The sequence below is a fragment of the Electrophorus electricus genome, chromosome 22 (genome assembly GCF_041902795.1).
Source record: "Electrophorus electricus isolate QZ-2024a chromosome 22, ASM4190279v1, whole genome shotgun sequence".
NCBI classification, from domain to species: Eukaryota; Metazoa; Chordata; class Actinopteri; order Gymnotiformes; family Gymnotidae; genus Electrophorus; species Electrophorus electricus.
In genome coordinates, this window is record NC_137518.1 from 1674665 (window position 1) to 1692500 (window position 17836).

General features: G+C 45.2%; 1 protein-coding gene across 9 annotated transcripts in view; it reads right to left on the bottom strand.

The window, feature by feature from the left end:
* Window positions 1-3649: 3649 nt before the first annotated feature.
* The window catches only part of phactr3b (phosphatase and actin regulator 3b), a 40516-nt gene continuing 26329 nt past the window's right edge, over window positions 3650-17836 (bottom strand). For 6 of the 9 annotated variants that reach the window (XM_081705266.1, XM_081705265.1, XM_081705267.1 and 3 more), the window contains 5 exons: window positions 7102-7157; window positions 5568-5629; window positions 4975-5115; window positions 4754-4830; window positions 3650-4300 (listed from right to left, as the gene is read on the bottom strand). In XM_081705266.1, the coding sequence (XP_081561392.1) occupies window positions 4285-4300; window positions 4754-4830; window positions 4975-5115; window positions 5568-5629; window positions 7102-7157 (352 nt within the window). In that variant the 3' untranslated portion in view covers window positions 3650-4284. The other 3 variants (XR_014119335.1, XM_035520452.2, XM_027024833.3) reach the window with 3 other exon arrangements.

Genomic DNA, 17836 nt, shown 5'->3' on the forward strand with positions numbered 1-17836 from the left:
AGTTTATGTGGAGCTGTGAGAATTGCTGACTCAGACACATACCCTAAAATATGTTGCTGCGTTCTAAGATAATGGATGTGGGTCTAATCTTGCATCATTTGCTTTCACATCAAATGACAAATAAAGACATTTAAAGGAAACTAGGCTGGTCCTGCATGCACACAGCAGTTTAAAAGATGTCGGGAAGAAGAGGACCTTTTAGCCCTGTTTATATTTACAAACAAACAAACAAACCCTGGTACATGAATCAGAAGTGGTCAGCATCAGCACCAGCAGGGCATCAGCATGCTGTAGATCAGTTTAACAAGTCTCGGGCATCCAAGGGAGGCATGATAAAGCAAATGGTGAGGAAACGAGGTGGCAGGGCAGTTATGTAATGACCGTGGGGCAGTTTTATGACAGACAGCAGTGGATCACACTGGGAAGAGCCTTTAACAGTCAGCGGCCTTCTACACGTAGTGCTTGTGGGCCGTGTACATTACGAGAGACACAATGAAGATACAGAATAGTATAGAGGAGAATCAGGTTTTACATTTGCAAAATGTCCACGTGTATGTACGAGTTCATTTCTGTGTGTGTGCACACGTGTGAGGCCAGGGGTGGGGGTAGGGCCAAAGAAGTAATGTTTGTGCGATATACGACATATACTTCACTGACGATACATAATTTATTGTTATTGTGCTTCTCTCAGGTTTATGAAGAAGAACAATAGCTTCTCCTGTGAAATAAACGATGATAAATAAATATATGATGAATAACTGAGTGTGACATGGAGACAGCAGAACCCACTCTTGCTTCTCTTTCTGATGCAGTTACGTTGCCATTTTGGGTTTTGTCTCAGCTCTCAGCTCAGTGATAACATGATGTAACAGTTTAACATGTGCTTCAAGCAGGACACCTTAAAAATGACAGCGTATGATTTGAAGGACCGCATCATCAACAATAGTTTTTGGAAAAAATGTTCTGGATATATGTTAAGGAATTGATCTTCTACAAGGCCGTGTAACGGGGTAGAGGTCAGCTACACATACCTGGGGATATTCCAGTCACACGGGTACCATGAGGCAGAACGTTTCCCTCTTGCAGGTTCGTCCATAAGATAAGGCAAGTCCCCAAGAAACAGATGAATGGGAAGAATAAGACCAAACACAAACACGTATGCCCTGCATGTCATCGGACTGCGAGAGTGGGATACAGAAGACCGCAGCAGTATAAATGTGGCAGTTCTAGGTGATGGAAATGCATCCAAAGTAAGGAATATGAAAAACTTGAAACAAAATTGCATGGACTAAAAGAAGAAAGAGAGAATATGGAAGATTAACTCCAAGGGTGTCTGAGTGGAGGCTTTGAGATATAGGCACATTCCACGCAAAGCTGACGAAGGACCTCTGTCCGGCTTACAAAAATTGCAAATTGCCATGAATTACACAAGAAATACAGAAATAACAGAACACTTCAGCATTGCTGCTGATTATATATATCAGGACTGAAAAGCTGTCTGAGCTGTGCAGACACTGTGTGCTTTGCTGATTTGCAGTTTTTCCCATCTCTACATCTTTAGTCTCTTTTATATAACACAATACCCGAGGACAGTCTGACCTCACACTGATCAGCACCCCCTCCTCATCCTTCTTCCACTTTCTCCTGCACTTGTTAATCATTACATAGCACAAATATGTCTATATATGTTTATTCTAAATATATATTTTCCTGTAGCTACAAATACTACTGTTATATTGTAACTGCACACCATTTATTGTTATTGTTATTATTAGTGAGAGAGAGAGAGGGAGAGAGAGAGAGAGGGAGAGAGAGAGAGTTATATGCAAAATAATAGCAGTTTAACATCACTAATGTATTTAATTACTGATTTTGGCAGAAAAGATAATACGACATGGGAAAAAATTCATGACTAGGTGTAGCCGAGTAATGGGCAGCCGACAGAATCAACAGTCATGACATGCACGCTGCTAATTGGGTGTAATTGGGCGTGTTCAAATTAATAGCCGTGTGGAGTTGAATTAGCGAGGTCATTCATTCTATGAAAGAAGAGAAAGAAGGGAGCAGCAAATGTTGCACCTTCTGGTTGTAGCCCTTGCTCAGCGAGTACAATGGGTCGTTCCAGACGTTGCACCGAAGGAGAGAGAACTTTGATTAAGAAGTTGATTGGAGAGGGGAAAACATATAAAGAAGTGCAAAACATAATTGGCTGCTCAGCTAAAATGATCTCAAATGCTTTAAAATGGCAAACAAAACCCACGTGGTAGGAAAATAAATACTACCATCCGCATAGATCATAGAACAACAAAAATGGCAAAGAAGCATCCAATGATCAGCTCCAGGGAAATCAAAGATCTTCAGTTACCTGTGAGTACTGCAACAATCAGAAGACGCCTACGTGAAGCCAAACTATTTACAAGAAACCGTCGTAAAGTACCATTGCTGAACAAAAGACGTGTTGAAAAGGTTACAGTTTACCAAAGAACACACTGACTGGCCTAAAGAGAAGTGGTGGAGCATTCTATGGACAGATGAGAGCAAGATTGTTCTTATTGGGTCTAAAGGCCACAGACGGTTTGTGAGATGACCCATAAATGCAGAATTCAAGCCACAGTACACTGTGAAGACTGTAAAACATGGAGGTGCAAGCATAATGGTTTGGGGATGTTTCTCATACTTTGGAGTCGGACCCGTTTATCGCATACCAGGCACCATGGACTAGTTTGAATATATGAAAATAGTGGAAGAGGTCATGTTGCCTTATACTGAAGAAGAAATGACCTTGAAATGGGTGTTTCAGCAGGACAATGACCCCAAACACACCAGCAAGCGGGCAACATTCTGGCTCCAGACCAACAAGATTGATGTTATGAAGTTGCTGGCCCAATCCCCAGACCTCAATCCCATTGAGAATTTGTGGAGTGACAAAAAAAAAATGCTGTTTTTGATGCAAAACCCAAAAATTCAGAAGAACTGTGGAATGTAGTCTAGTCAGTTTGGGCTGGAATATCTGTTTGCAGGTGTCAGATGTTAGTTGACTCCATGCCACACAGATCTAAAGCAACTTTCAGTTTATACTGTAAATATTCGAGTTTGTAAATGAAAATGAAGACACTGCTATTTTTCTGAACAGCCCGTTATTCTTTTCTCTTCATTTTCAGTTTAAATTTTTATTTCGTTCATGTTTTCATTTATAATTGAATGTGCCATGCTCCCAGTGCCTTTGTGTATATGGAAATAAATGCTTTTATGATTATGATTGATCTTTTTCTCAGTTGTTTTAAACACACTATTATTTTGCTCATAACTGTGTGCATTATATATATATATATATATATATATATATATTATATGTGTCGAGCTTTGGGAACACCAATCATCTCCTGGACAAACCACATTGGACAGAGCACCCCACAAAGTTAGACTGGAGATGACTAGGATGCAACAGAGCAAGTGTTTCTCTGAACGTGCTTCACGACACTGTGATGCTTTGTGAAACTTGGGCCGGGAATGTCCCGGATTAACAAAATTAACAAGTAGTCTTGTGATCTAAACGTGCACCATTTCACGTTCCACTCAGTAGTCATGCTCATAATGCATCCACCCAAATATGTACCCACCCGCGCATCCATCCATCAAAAAACACACGTTTGTTTCTTAAAAATGCAAAACTTGTATTGTGCAGACAATAAATAGCACTTACAAAGGTAAGACATGAATTCCTGTTTCTCAGACTGACATTTATACAGCCGATATGAAAATCAAGTTTTAGTGGGAGTCCACAAGCTCATTGTGGTGTGACCACAGTACCAGCACTGGTGAGGGAAAAGCACTTTGAGTTAGTCACATGCAACACCCCCCCTCCCCCCCATACAACACCCCTCATATCCCCACTATTGGCATCGAAAAGCAAACATTTTAAAAAGAGTCTGTTAAAATACAGCCTGGGTTGCTTGTGTTCCATCCTTCATTACGCTTCTCCTGAAGCGAAAACTCCCCCCAAAAATAATCAATAAAATCAGGTACACAAATTTATCGAGAAGTGTAGCTTGGCTGAGCAGAGTTTCAAAGATGCGCAAAACCTCGTTACTCCAGGCTTGAGCTCCAGAGACATAGAGACATAGCCTCCAAGGTTCACAAATGCCCAGAAGAGCAGGCCCACCTTGGACCAGGAACCAGGTGTGAGCACAGAACCAGGGACCAGGAACTAGGCGCGAGCACAGGAAAGATCCTCCTGAGGGGCTTCCTTTGATGTCCAGCATTTTCTTCACAGAAGAAACCTTGCTATGGCCGGTGGAACCTGAAGCAGGGAACAGCAGGGAGGGACAGAGAGACAGGACACCTTTAAGCACTCACTGGGTCTCCTAGAGAGGCTGTCATAAATCACAGGAGTATAATTAGTAAATAAAAAGTGTGTTCCATAAAAAAAGAAAGCTGTGCACAGCAATAAAGTCTGGGACCTCAGCTGCTAAGCTAATGGTTATTCTTGTTTACTAAAATAAGGACTCCTACACAACAAATATGAGCTGAATGTAGGGTGGGGGGGGGGGGGCATTTGTTATCCATGTCAGCTGCTTCTACAGAGTGCAGACTCCACACATTCCACAGAGCGGGGGTTATATTTACACCGACTTTCCTCACACCTGTACTCAAAAGCATTTTTAGCACTCGGAGAGAAGGTCAGCTAAACAGTACGCCAGCCCCTGGAGTAAACAATAATACTGCGCTCCTACAGCATTTGACGGACACACACCTGGTGAGGTGCTTGCTCGAGGCGTGCACCTCCATCTCATTGCTCTTGAACTCATTTAGCTCTTTACGTATTGCTGCCTGAAAGGCACAAACATAAATAAAAAAAACGTTAAAAAAATGCACACGAGCATTTGCATCGGAATATATAACACACACAAAACAACAGGAAATCGGCTCAGCGGAAGGTGGGCTTGACCACTGCTTCAGCACGGGACGCCGTACCTTGTCAGCGGCGGACAGCCTAGTCCATGGCTTGTCTGCTCGTCTGTCGTAGTCCTGAGCTTTGGCCACTTCCACGTAGTCGCTGAAGCGGATGAGGATCTTGCGGTCACGCAGCTCGTCGACCGTGGGACGCTGGTTCAGCTGCGCAGAGAACGTGGGAGACATTCAGCTGGAGGTCAAGCAAAGGGCCAAATGCCTGACCAGGGTGTGTGGCCACCCAAACCTCAGCCAGCGTACAGTGAGCCAGTTTTTGACAACTCCAGTACGTCAATATGTCACGATTTAAGAGTTTGCATGATGGCAACATTTTTAAGGTTTATTAATATCTAACAGAAGTTCTCATTAAACCCAATTCTCATGATATAATTTTACTAAGAATGGGCCATTAACTTGTTGTGGAAATTATGTTGGTATTACTGTTATAATTCCACATCTGCTCTTCACCGTACTGAGAACTCTGTGTGCTATGCAGTGTGAGTGGCATTGCCAGACTGTTTATGATTTTGACTAGGATTTGGATTCAGATTGGGTGTGTGTGTGTGTGTGTGGGGGGGGGGAATAGGATTAATATTTTTTAAGACAGCAACTCATACCTTTCTGTTCAGCCTCTGTTTAATTTCCCTCTTCTCCTCTTGTTCTGTCTGGTCATTCCTCTCTGGGAGGACAATAACAAATCATTACATTAGAGAAAAAGAAATGAGAACAAAAGAAAAGTAACAAAGACGCACACGGCTGAGACGCGTCTGAGGGGCACAGAGACCCCAGAGCTCTCAGTCCTACACCACAGGAGGGACACCAGGTGCACAATGTTTTCCAAGTCTGTAAAGGTACGATATGAAAATCTGTAGTTCATTCAGGCACAAAATTAGTCAGTACAGTAGCCACTGACCCAAACAGTACCAGGCCCCTAAACCGGTGCTGGCAGCTGTCCTAGACAGGAAGACAGAAAGACCCGCGTCCTGTCTGCAGGACTACAGGAACGACAGGGTGGCATTTGTCCTCATTACACATGTAGGCTTGATGTCCTTGAGAACAGAGTTAATGAACCGCCCTCATTTTCTTACCCCATCACTTTCCCCCGCTGTCAAATCGGAGTGATTTTGGCCTTGCTGTGCTGATTACAGCACTCAAATCACTCAAACGCAGTTAAGCAGGGTCTGACAGCTTGTCGGATATTCCTTCAATGGTTCTCCATTAGCTCGTTAGGGAAAGAACAATTTCAGTCGTTTCTAACAAGACCTTGTGGCAGTTTTAGTTAAGAAGCACGCTCTCAAAGACGGGGAACAGCTGTCAGGAGCCTGCAAGCAGGTGTCCCATTCCAAGCCAGAGTTCAGACAAACCCACATGGACGTAGACCTCATAGGGGCGTTTAACACAGTTGCCTGCTAAAAATAATCTGAAAATATCACTTACTTTTGTTTTCACACTATTCAGGAGTTGGTATTTATTATGTATCAGTTTATGGGATGTGTGTCATTACAATACAAGACAACAGTAAAAATCCTATGTGAATGATTGTACATTTTAATAACATGCATTTTTATTTCACTAAACATTTGTAACCAGTGATGCAGCAGTGAGCAGCTTCTCTGTGCGTCTGTTATAAACACTTGGAGCTCGTACAATGATTTTAAACCAGATTTCCAAATTAAATTATTTGTTAATGCATTTGGATTTTTCTGCCAAACCATGTCCTGTCACTTGTACTGAAACATTGCTTTTTAAGTTGGAAAATATTTAATTAGAATTTGGTTTTAAAACTAAATAAGTAAATGGCTGCAATAATTGCTTAAAGGTTGTCCAAGTTGTCCTTTACAATTTTACCTTCCTTGCCAAATACAAATTTTTATTGTTTTAGATTTTAGCAATAAAACGTGCAGTAATAGCTCTGTAAAAATGAATAATTCAATAGTGTAGAAACTTATTAAGTGATAGCTTCTGTAGCCTTTGATTAATAAGTTATGACTCGGCGTTTGTTTGGTGTAACAAGTAAAGTACACGTCGACCATTGCATTCGCTCTGCAGGAGTGGGTCTGATTGCTCTCCACCTGCACCTGGACCTGGACCTGGACCTGGACGCGCGCGCAGATCTTCTGCCTACAAACGCAAGTCGCGCTCCATACTTACGTTTGAGGATGTTCCGACTTTCCAGTTCTTCTACAGCTGGTCGCTGACTCAGCCTCCTGCGAAAGAACACCAAAATCACGTTCTGGACCATTTTCCTCTAGTCTCCAAAAGCCAGTCTCTCACGGTCCTCGATTAGCAGCCGGAATGCCTGCGCGCGTGTGGGAGTCCCCGCAACGTGCACATCCTAAAACACTTTCCCGAGTCCCATCTTGAGTACAAGCATCGCAGTGGCTGATGCAGACTGGAGGATTTCCACATCGGGAAAGCAGACAGATGTAAATTATCTCCGCTTTAGAATTCCCTGATTATACTTTAAAGGATTAAATGCTTTTGTTCGTCGGCACACGGGAATGCAAGATCCATCGCGTCATAGAAAACAGACCGTATAAACGCCCCTATATCCTAATCAAAGAGTGATATGAAACTCTACAGATGCGCGGTTTGTGCCGTCCGAACCCTGCCTCGCGACTGCGAGCGCTGCTCAAAGTGGCGTGCTACTCGCGAGCCAGCCTCCTTTTCTTCTGCCCTGCATAATTTGTGCAAGGGGGCGTTGCGCGAGAAATTCCCACGCACACTCAGTGCTCGCCTAGAGATACTGCTGCAGTAAGGGGAACGCAGTCATCTCCCGAGCTCCAGCACACAGCACAAATAACTCGATGTCTATTTATAGCCTGTGTTTTCATTTTATAGTCTGATTATACGAAATATGTAGGATATTTGCGACAACGTAACGCTGTAATGTTTATTTGCACATATTTATGTGAAGCATGTTTTTTTTTTGGTTTGGTTTTTTTTTAAACATTTTTTTAATGGCCGGTAGCTTTGGGATTTTACTAATGAAATGATGTTTTCATGTTTCAAACGAGGGGACTGAACAGTAGACGTCCTCGGCTTTTCCTATTGTGTGCGCGCGCCTGAGCTTGCCTAGGGTTACCTCGACGCGAATTAAGGCGTCAAAAATTCGTAAATTAGACCATATTCAGTATAGTGAAAGAAAAAAAAAACCGAGACACCTTGGCCAAAAATAAGAGTGGCGAGCAAAACTAGCAGGTGAATATAAAATGCACTGCACACATTTCTGCAGCTATGCCATATCTATATGTAGTTGGACAAGAAAGGTTCTTCGAACGTCTGAACCGAAAATAAACGCTCTGCATTTTTACAGTAAAAATATCTGACTTTCAGAAAAGCAATCCAAAGGTGTTCCAGAAAGCTTTGCACGCGGTGACTGGACCACGATACAGTGAGTGTTACTCGTCTAGAAAATTTATTCTATTTTGCATCTCATTTACAGCGTTATTGTAATAAATTGCATAACAGTCATTCATCTCCACGAACAGAGACGTTTGTTGCTAGGCCTTGCGCTATTTTTCCTCATTTTTTTTGCCCAGTGACAGCTTCTAATTAAGGATCCAGTGGCAGCCATCAGTGGTCAATCGAATGTGTTCTCCCTCATCGACTAACGGATGATTCCATGGTGAGGAATTGATGGCCATAATTCAAACCCACGGCAGGCTTAAGGTTGCAACAAAAATAAAAAGTACTTGATTTGCACAAGCTGCTGATTGCACCAAAAACTGCTCCCTGAATAAGCAGAATCTATTTTGGGACTCCTGCTTGGCGCAGGTCCTGGAAATGCTAGGTGTATGCAGGGACACCTGGGAGAGCGGTCCAAATAAAGCAGCAGCATGCAGATACCAGGTGAGGTGTCACTGTACGTCGCAGCCTCAAAACAGACCTTCATACGATGAAGTCGCACAGACAAAAAGCCAGGCTGCTTGGAAGCCTGCCTTGGACCAGGGGATTAGTGCAATTAGTGGGCTTTTGGCTGAAACAAGGCGCGATTCCTCGGTCTGCCTGCTGCTCAATGACAGGAGGTGGGCTGATTTCATTGTGACGTACAGGCTTAAAATAATCTGACAAAGAAAGCCCAGGAAGTAACCACATTTACTTGAAATAGCATATCCTACAGTGTATGGCACTGAAAACAGGTGCCAACTCTGAGATTAGTGCACACCCAACCTGCAAGAACGCCAACATAGCAAAGGACCTCAAAACGCATTTAATGCATTTAAACCTACAAAAGCACACGTGATAATATTCAAGAACGTTTAGCAAGGGCTATGATTCTAGACCACGTAACTTCTAAGGTAGGACCTTCTCAGCAAAGCAACTGCCACCCTCGGCTTCCGCTCACAGACCCTTTAGAGCCGTGTCCTGGCAGGGCTTTTCCACATACCTCGCTAGAATGCCATGACGCATCAGGTGAACTGTAAAATGGATGCGTTGGTGAGGGAAGGACCTGCTGTACGGGGTGGCAGAGCGCGGAAGACAGCTGTCCTTACTGTAGCTGCCTCGCTGCGCTTTAACGCTCGGGCTTCCGGCACTGCCGACAACCCCGGGAGATCGGCAAGTGGGACTGGACCGAAAGTGAGGGGTTTGATGATGCTCACAACGTTGAGCAGACGCCAGGACACCTGAAGGCCTGTGCTTGAGAGGAACGGCTAAAAGGTTCGCTTCTATTTCGAGGATGAGAGGGTCTGAGGTTTTATGTAACTTCCCGAGAGCGAGCGGGGTGCTTCTGACGTCAAGGCCATCATGTGTTTCCGAGCTTCGAGCTCCTTTTGGGTGGAAGATGGAGATCAGACAGGAGGGCGCTTCACTCTCTGGATGTATTAGCATAGCTGTAAACAATCTTACACAACCAAGTGCCCAGAAGAGGTACTGAGGGTCGGTGCCTCATAAGGTAGTGGAGCACAGTGGAGAGGATGCCACCAGCAAACGTACCTTTTCATCTACCACACCACAAAGGAGGAACCGTCTGAAGAATTAAAAAGCCAAATCATGAAAGCCCCCCTGAGCTGGAGCTCAATAATTGATCAGATCAGACCTGCCCTTTAGTGCGCAGCGGGTTGAGGGAGATGAAGAACATGGAGCCTATGTCTGGGCCCCTGCGCCTCCCTCCGAGGGGACAACGTGAGTCCAGCTTCAAACCCACCAGAATCAGCAGTCATGTTCTCTAAAACACAGCCAAGCATGAGACCCCAACCACAGGCTTCATTTTGAAATACCACTGAGAGATCTCCAAACGATAGATCTGCATGGTTTGGGTTCAGCCTGGAATATTCTCCAACGTCATCGCCTTGCTTCTTATAAATATGAATAGTGCACATAGTACTGTCTTGAATTGCTAACCCCTAATTTAACGTGAAATGTAATGAACTGGACTAAACTGAGGCAGCATTTTTGCTTCTGACCTTTTAACTCTTAGACCAGACCCGTGCTTGTCTGTAAACACGCGGAATCAATTTCTGTGCTTTAAAAAGGGAACAAACACAAACTGATCATTGTTTGGTATAAATAATGATTTTCTTCCAAGGCCAGTGGCCATCAGTAGTCCACAGTGTAACTCCACCTTTTGCAGTAATCGATGAAGACGACTCTTATTGTTCGCATCTGTGGAGGACGTGTTTTGCTGGACAGTTCACCATGTCTATACATTAATTCGATTAGGAAAATAAAATTAATTAGCTTTTGATTGTCCTACCACACCCACATAACTTCACTTGTCTTAACATATTTGTCATCGCTTTGTAACACTGGTCAATGGGGAACAAACATTTACTTGGGGAATTTTTCCTACGTGTAACTCTGAAGCAATAAAGACGAGCAGAATGACAAGATGAGAGCGATTTATAGGCTAAATGTGTAAATGTGAGCAACATCATGACAACCAGTAATTAGCAATTGTCTTCAGATGGAAATGCAGGACTTTAAATGCGGGTTGTCAAAGTAATGCAGTGACGGCATGTAATTCCAGAATTCTGGTGTGCGTGTGTGTGTGTTTTTAAGCACTCACAGGCTATGTAATATCCGGCACTGGCATTAACTGTGCGCCGACTCCTATGATACAGGGTCCAGGCTGTTGCCTGGTTACAATACTGCTCGTTACTTAGCCGGGTTCAGTTAGTCGATAATCGATAGTGCTGCTTTTCTACTGAGGTAGCCGGTCCAAACTAGCATGAGAGACCCAGCGGGGGGGGTACCGTTGTGCTTCCCTCTAGAGGGAGGGGAGGTGCAGCGGAAAGGCTGCCTGTCCTTTAGAGCCTTGAGATGACAACGACTAGCCGAGAAATGACTGCTAGTAAAAATGCAGGAGAAACTCCAAATCAGCACTTTGGTATTTTTTTTAAAAAAGTGCCAAGGCAATAAAGTTTTGAAATTTCAAATTTCTTTCCTAAACCTCACAGGAGATTATGATACAAAGAGGAAACAAAAAGTCTAAAATCAGCCAGAATTTTGAAAGCGAACTCTTATTAATAAGAAGCAAAAGATGATCTGGGAGAAAACAATGAGTGCATTTGTGTGGGTGTGTTTCAATACATAATAAACAATCTTACACACGAGTGCAGATCAGTCACGATCTCTGTGAGCCCAGTGGAGTGTGTACAGACTGTGTTTACACCTTCCTCTCAGGAACGTGAGGCGTGAGCTCCTGGCGTGTTACTGTTTATGGTCCATGTCTTAGAAACAGTAGATGTTTGATGAATACGCCAGCAGCCGAAACGGAGGGGAACTCCTGCAGATACCAGAGAGAAAAGAAAAAGAGGGGGGGCGGAGGGGCACTGCTACCCATCACTGACTCGACTCGGTTGCCTAGCAACTCCGGTTGCCAGCGACTATGGCAGGGATGGGAGAGGCTGTGTGGAGTACATCACGGAAGGGATTCGCCAGTGAGTCGTGAGTGGTGCTCGGGGGATGCAGGCTATAAACTCACTGTGCTTTCTTTAGAAACCGCCGGGATTTTGCAGGAAGGGCTTCTATGACTACAGGAGGATAATTACAGTATAGATATCACCTTTTCTTAGACCAGCCGTGTGCTTTTATACCGCTCTACCACTAAGAATTAAGAGATTTTCCCTTTTTAATACAGACATGGTGTTTTGAATTGTACCAGTTACAATAAATACTTTTTTGCCCCCCAGTTTTCCTCCTTTTGTTCTGCGTGGGAACATGGAATATGCCTTTTTCTGTATTTGGGGTTTGCTGTGGAAAAGCTGCAGTACTGTGTGTCACGAGCAGGTAGAATAAACCCTAATCAAACAGAGAATACGAGGTGCATGAACTCTCTGTAGAGGGCCCATACAGACATCACTTCCTCTTCCTTATGCTTCCATACCAGCATAATTGCATGTGATTCAAAGAATACAGATATTTTCTTGGAATAGAGCCTATTACGATTAGCAATTTTAATTGCTGAGCTGTGTGTGTGTGTGTGTGCGCGAAAATGTGCGTGGCGTAGAGAAACAGATGCAAGTGGGCGTCCTGATAGTCCCACGCTGAGCTATCAGAGCACACCGACTCGAGCGATGCAAGCAGCTCATCTGCTCTGTACCACCCCCCGCCCTGTCCTGCCCCCTCGAAATGCCCCACTGCCCGGTTCCTCCCTGCCACACCCACATCCTGCTGCCCTCATCTCCCTCCCTCCCCCTAGATGCCCCTGTAGCACCAACTCCCCCCCCCCCCTTCCCCCTACCATCTTCCCTGCATCCCAGCATCCTCTGGAGATCTGCCGGGGACGACCTTTCTATCAGCAGTTGCTCGTAAATCATTAATGAGCTTCTACATTAGACAGCTAAAAAAAGTACAGCGAGCTGTGGCATTGTGAAGAGCAGCTCTTTCCAGAGCCCACCATCCCCTCCCCCCCACGCCAACCCCGCCCCCCCCACCTTTACCTCTCTACCCACGATCACGCGGTGCTGTGCAGGGCGAGAGTCACGAGTGAGAGGCTACTTTTAGTCCTCCAGTGGAGAGGTTCCTTGGCGATTTGCGGGCGGCTACGGACAGAAAGGTCGTCCCCGGCAGAACTCGAGTGGACGCTGGGATACAGGCAAGACGGCTAACTCCCACAGGGAAGGTCGCGGAGGTGTGGTGGGCTGTTTCTCTCGGAGTATGGGGAGAGAGAGAAGGGGATGCAGGGAGGGGGGGAACAATTTCTTGCCTGCTCAGGGTAGCAACAGCCTACGTGACGCAGAGGGTCGATCGGGGCTCCTGGTGCTCCTCCGCCAACACAGCGAGCTATAAATAGAGATAAAAGCGGCATCCCCACATTCCTGGCCCCGCCTACCACTGTCCACCCTCAGCCTAGCATGCCACTAATTAAACCTTCCATACGCACCAAACCGCATCACACACACACCGCACAAAAGCTGGGACGGAACATGGATCGATGTGTAATCAGCCAGACATTTCAGCAGAAAGCAGAAGCAAACACCAGGGCTGCGTAACGGTCCCACCACACAACGGCTGACTGTGCTGTCAGCGTCCACCACCAACAAACGACAGAACAAACCACTGCAGCGAGATCAGCTGGGCCGACTCAAGCCCCGACACCTCAGCAGCGTCGCGTGCCGTCACACGCCGTTACACGCCGCACGACAAGCTCCTGCCTTACTGAGTCACTCGCAGCAGCTACCAGAGTATGGCAGTCCCAGACCGTAGGGAGCAAAGCTATGGTGGCGGAGTCTCTGAGGTGTGTGTCTCAGCATAACAGGCCCGCACAAGGACACTGAGTAAAGTCGCAATTCCAGCTCACAAAGGCACATCGTGACCATGATTTTAGGGTGATGAGGTTACTGGTTTGCACTGTCGGTTCCAGGCTACTTTCCCCAAAAGGGCTCGACAGCAGGTAAAAACAGGTAGGAATATACAGCCACACTCACGGTACTGGGCATCTGTCCACAGTCAACCCATAATGGGTCAAAAACAATCAAAGGACTACAAAAATAATCCCAGACCTGCAACACCCATATAATAGAAATGATATTATTGGTAATAGTAGTATATTGCATTCAGAGACTTAGATTTGCCATCTGTTTATTACCACAATGTGTTCCATTTAAAAGCGAAGACAGTGTGACTATTTGTTAATCTTAAACACCAATACATCATGCCACAAAAATCTGAAATTATTATTATGAGTTACACCTATGTAGAACGCTTTACAATCACTGTGATATAAGCACTGTGATTTTACATCTGGTCAAAACACCCACACACACCGGGGAGAAATGGCAGCCAATCGCGCACAGTGACCTCTCAACCAGAGACCACACCCTCCTGGATCGGGGGCAGGGGAGGGAGGGTAACACCCAGGAAAGTACATCATTCATCGCTAGGAACACACACACACACACACACACACGCGCACGCACACACACTCACACTCACACTCACTCACACGCACACGCACACACACACACACACTCACACACACACACACACACTCACACACACACACACACACACACACACACACTCACGCACACTCACACGCACACTCACTCACGCACTCACTCACACGCACTCACTCACACTCACACTCACACACACACACACACACACACACACCAGGATGATTTAGAGTATCCAGTTGACCTAACTGCCACATTTTTGGACTGTGGGAGGAAACCCACGCAGACAAGGGGAGAACTCCAGAGAACTCACATGCAAACTCCAGCCAGACAGGAACCCAAACCCGAGACCCTCGTGCTAAGATGCAACTGTGCCAACCTCCAAGTCATCGTGCTGCCCCAACTTTTCCAAGTGGCTGCAAAGAAAATCCCTTTTGACATAAAACTCCACAATTCTTCGAGACGCTGCATGTCAATGGTAGTAAAAACTAAACCCACTTTTATATCCCAAAGAAACATTCAACTATACTAAAAAGAACAACAATCAAATGCATTAAAAACACAAGCATCGCATAACCTGCATCTACGCCGCCATGTTGGACAATAGGACACGACGTTTGTAGCAACTGGTTAGCTAAGCAGTGACCTGCTCTGTCCTCTGAGTATGGTTTATCTGCCTGATGGCTAGGCTGATTTCTTCAACACCATGTCCCAGTTCTGGACACAATGCCTTGCTGTGCTAAGACCCAGAGGAACTAGCAGCTGTGTTTATCCACTGTGTCTGGCACATTGAGTGCTCACGCTCACGCACATGCCCATGCACACACACACAGAGTCCGTGAGGCTCTAGTCATCTGTGTTGGATGACTCGTGGACATAACTTTCCTGGACGCGACCTCCTTTTAACAGCGGTTCCTCTTAGCTGGACTAGCCCTCACATTAGAACCATGGCGAGGTGTATGAATGCCTCCATCTGTTATGCTGCATGTTCTCTTCATACATGAACTGATGTGAACGGATTTCCCTTCATTTTCCCAGCCTTCCCAGAGTTCCTCACCCCTGTCTGATGTGCTCCACACCACAGTTTCCTATTAGTAGTCTGAGCTTGTTTACTGTTCTTTCATTTTTACGATTATTGGCCTGGTGGATTACGCTAGGCACCGCATGACACAGCGCAACCCCCACCCGCCCTGTACTGGCTCTATGGTCCACCTATGGCCCACAAGTGTCAGTGGAATGAGCTTTGTGTGAACTGTCCATGCGAGGCCAGCGAGGCTGTGACCCCCTCCACCACTACCACCACCACCATGGGGCGAGTACTATGGGCTCCCTGTAGTTCTCTCAACTATTGAACCATCTGAGATAACATGACATGAAGGGAAGCCTCACCATGGCCTTGGGTGCAAACTAACACATTTGGGATAGGTCGTTGTCGTCCCCCCTGGTATTTCCATGAGCCCAGCACTGCCGTGCCGGAAGGAGCTTGATCCAGGCTTTCTGTCTCAGATGCCTCACACAGAAGTCATCGTAAGTTCCAAACCACGACTAGCAAGAAGTCCAGTGCAGCCAGGTTTTTGAACGTCTGCCTGCCACGAGTCGCAGTGTGTGTGAATGTGTGTGTGGGAGAACCACTGGATTAGTCTTCAGCATCTGCAGGGTGAGCTCAGAGCTGTAACACTCTCTGTGGATATACAGAAAACCCTTGTGACATGGCGCAGTCCAAAGGTGAGAATCTCTGAATCTGCAGGGAGAGTTTTTTTGTGGGGAATCAAAGGAAGTTCACTTGAGGCTCAGACAGTTCAGCTGGATGACAAAACTCAAAGCTACAAGCTACAGAGAGCTGACAGGCTCAACTAAGGCTCAGAGAATTCAGCTGGATGAGAAAACTCAAAGCTACAAGCCACAGAGAACTGACAGGCTCACCTAAGGCTCAGAGAATTCAGCTGGACGAGAAAACTCAAAGCTACAAGCCACAGAGAACTAATAGGCTTGGAGATCTTATTGAAGCCGATTTGGACCCCCTACTCAGAAAGCCTGGTATCTCATATTAGGAGCAGACCAGGAGGAAAGCCAGCTCCCTCTCAAAGGCCAACCACTGGCAAGAGAAGACAGAGGTAGGCGGACCGCGGGCTCTTAAACGCTCCGGCCTCTCCGTGTCTGGATATATATTGCACAGTATTGACTCATACTGGAGCCTCTAGGAATACTCAAAATGCTCCTCTTTAATACTGCATTAAGCCGCATTGTGTGGGAATTCAGAGCAGCTGACAGAGTCTAATGCAGGACGATAGAGGTTTGCTCACTGGTCGAGTGTGGGGACAATATCTTAAAAATGCAAGTCTGCGTGAAAACGTAAAATCTGCAAATTAGTAATAAGCCACCCTGACATGAGAGGAAGATGATACCTTGAATTAAATGCTATAATTCACACAACAGAATATATGAAAACACAATTTCAATGTGGATAGGGAAACTAACGAGAATATCAAGATCTCAAAACACAGCGATTATTCAACCTTAACTGTTGCAGCTCTTATATGAGAAATAAAGTTTGTCTGAGCAGTGTGTTCACTGGCTAACTGCATCGGTCAGCACTAATGTGTTCTGAGATGCCGTGTGGCATCGCCTGCTTCTCTGATTCTTGCCATGTTTCAATAATGATCCTGTTAAAGGTTGAATTATGAAGTGGTTTGTCCACTCTTCCTGGCTCGGACCGGTCTGCTTTTGCAGGCATGGCCAACGTGCGGCCTCTCATCCTGACTGCACGTTGACGTTTAAATTATGCATCTGTGTCCTTGTAAGGATTCTGCCGCAGCCCGTGGTACGGGCGAGTTTGTCCACTGAAGGATTCTGAGCCAGTAAATCTGTGTCCCCGTCTCTGCTACGTTTCTGGACGCATCCCAGTGCTAAATTTGACACCATGTTCGTCACTCATTTGAATACAACAAGCCAGCGTGTACTGTCCGAAAATAAACCCGCTCAAAATGAAGAAGGGACGTGGCCAATATGAATATTAAGGAGAAGACAGTCAGTACTCGGCCTTGGAGAGCATTTTAATGAGGATAAGCAGGAAATATAAGAATCTTTGTTTTCTGTCCTTGCCAATTGTTCACACATCCGTCTGAAGAAGCTGTCACAGGGGCGTAACTTTGCTTTGAAAAGTACTGGGGATAAGAACAGACGGGGCGCGTGTGTGTGTGTGATTTATTTGGATCAAAAATTATTTTTACGTTTCATGAAATGTCAGTTGTGCCATTTTTATTCTCTCAATGTGCCATAAAATATAAACAAACACAAATGTTTCCTGGTTCCGTTATTATTCATTTGATAATAAATTATTATTATTATATTTGATAAAACTAGTTATATAAAATTGCACATAAAGTATTATGTTATAATGTATATTTATAGTACCCCTATCAAAAAAATCATTCATTTCAAAGTGGTGGAGAAATGTCCCGTGTAAATCACGCCAATAGGCGCTTTTAATGTGTCTTTAAGAGTTTGGCTCCCCCTAGTGTTTACAGCTTGTTAGGAGGGCG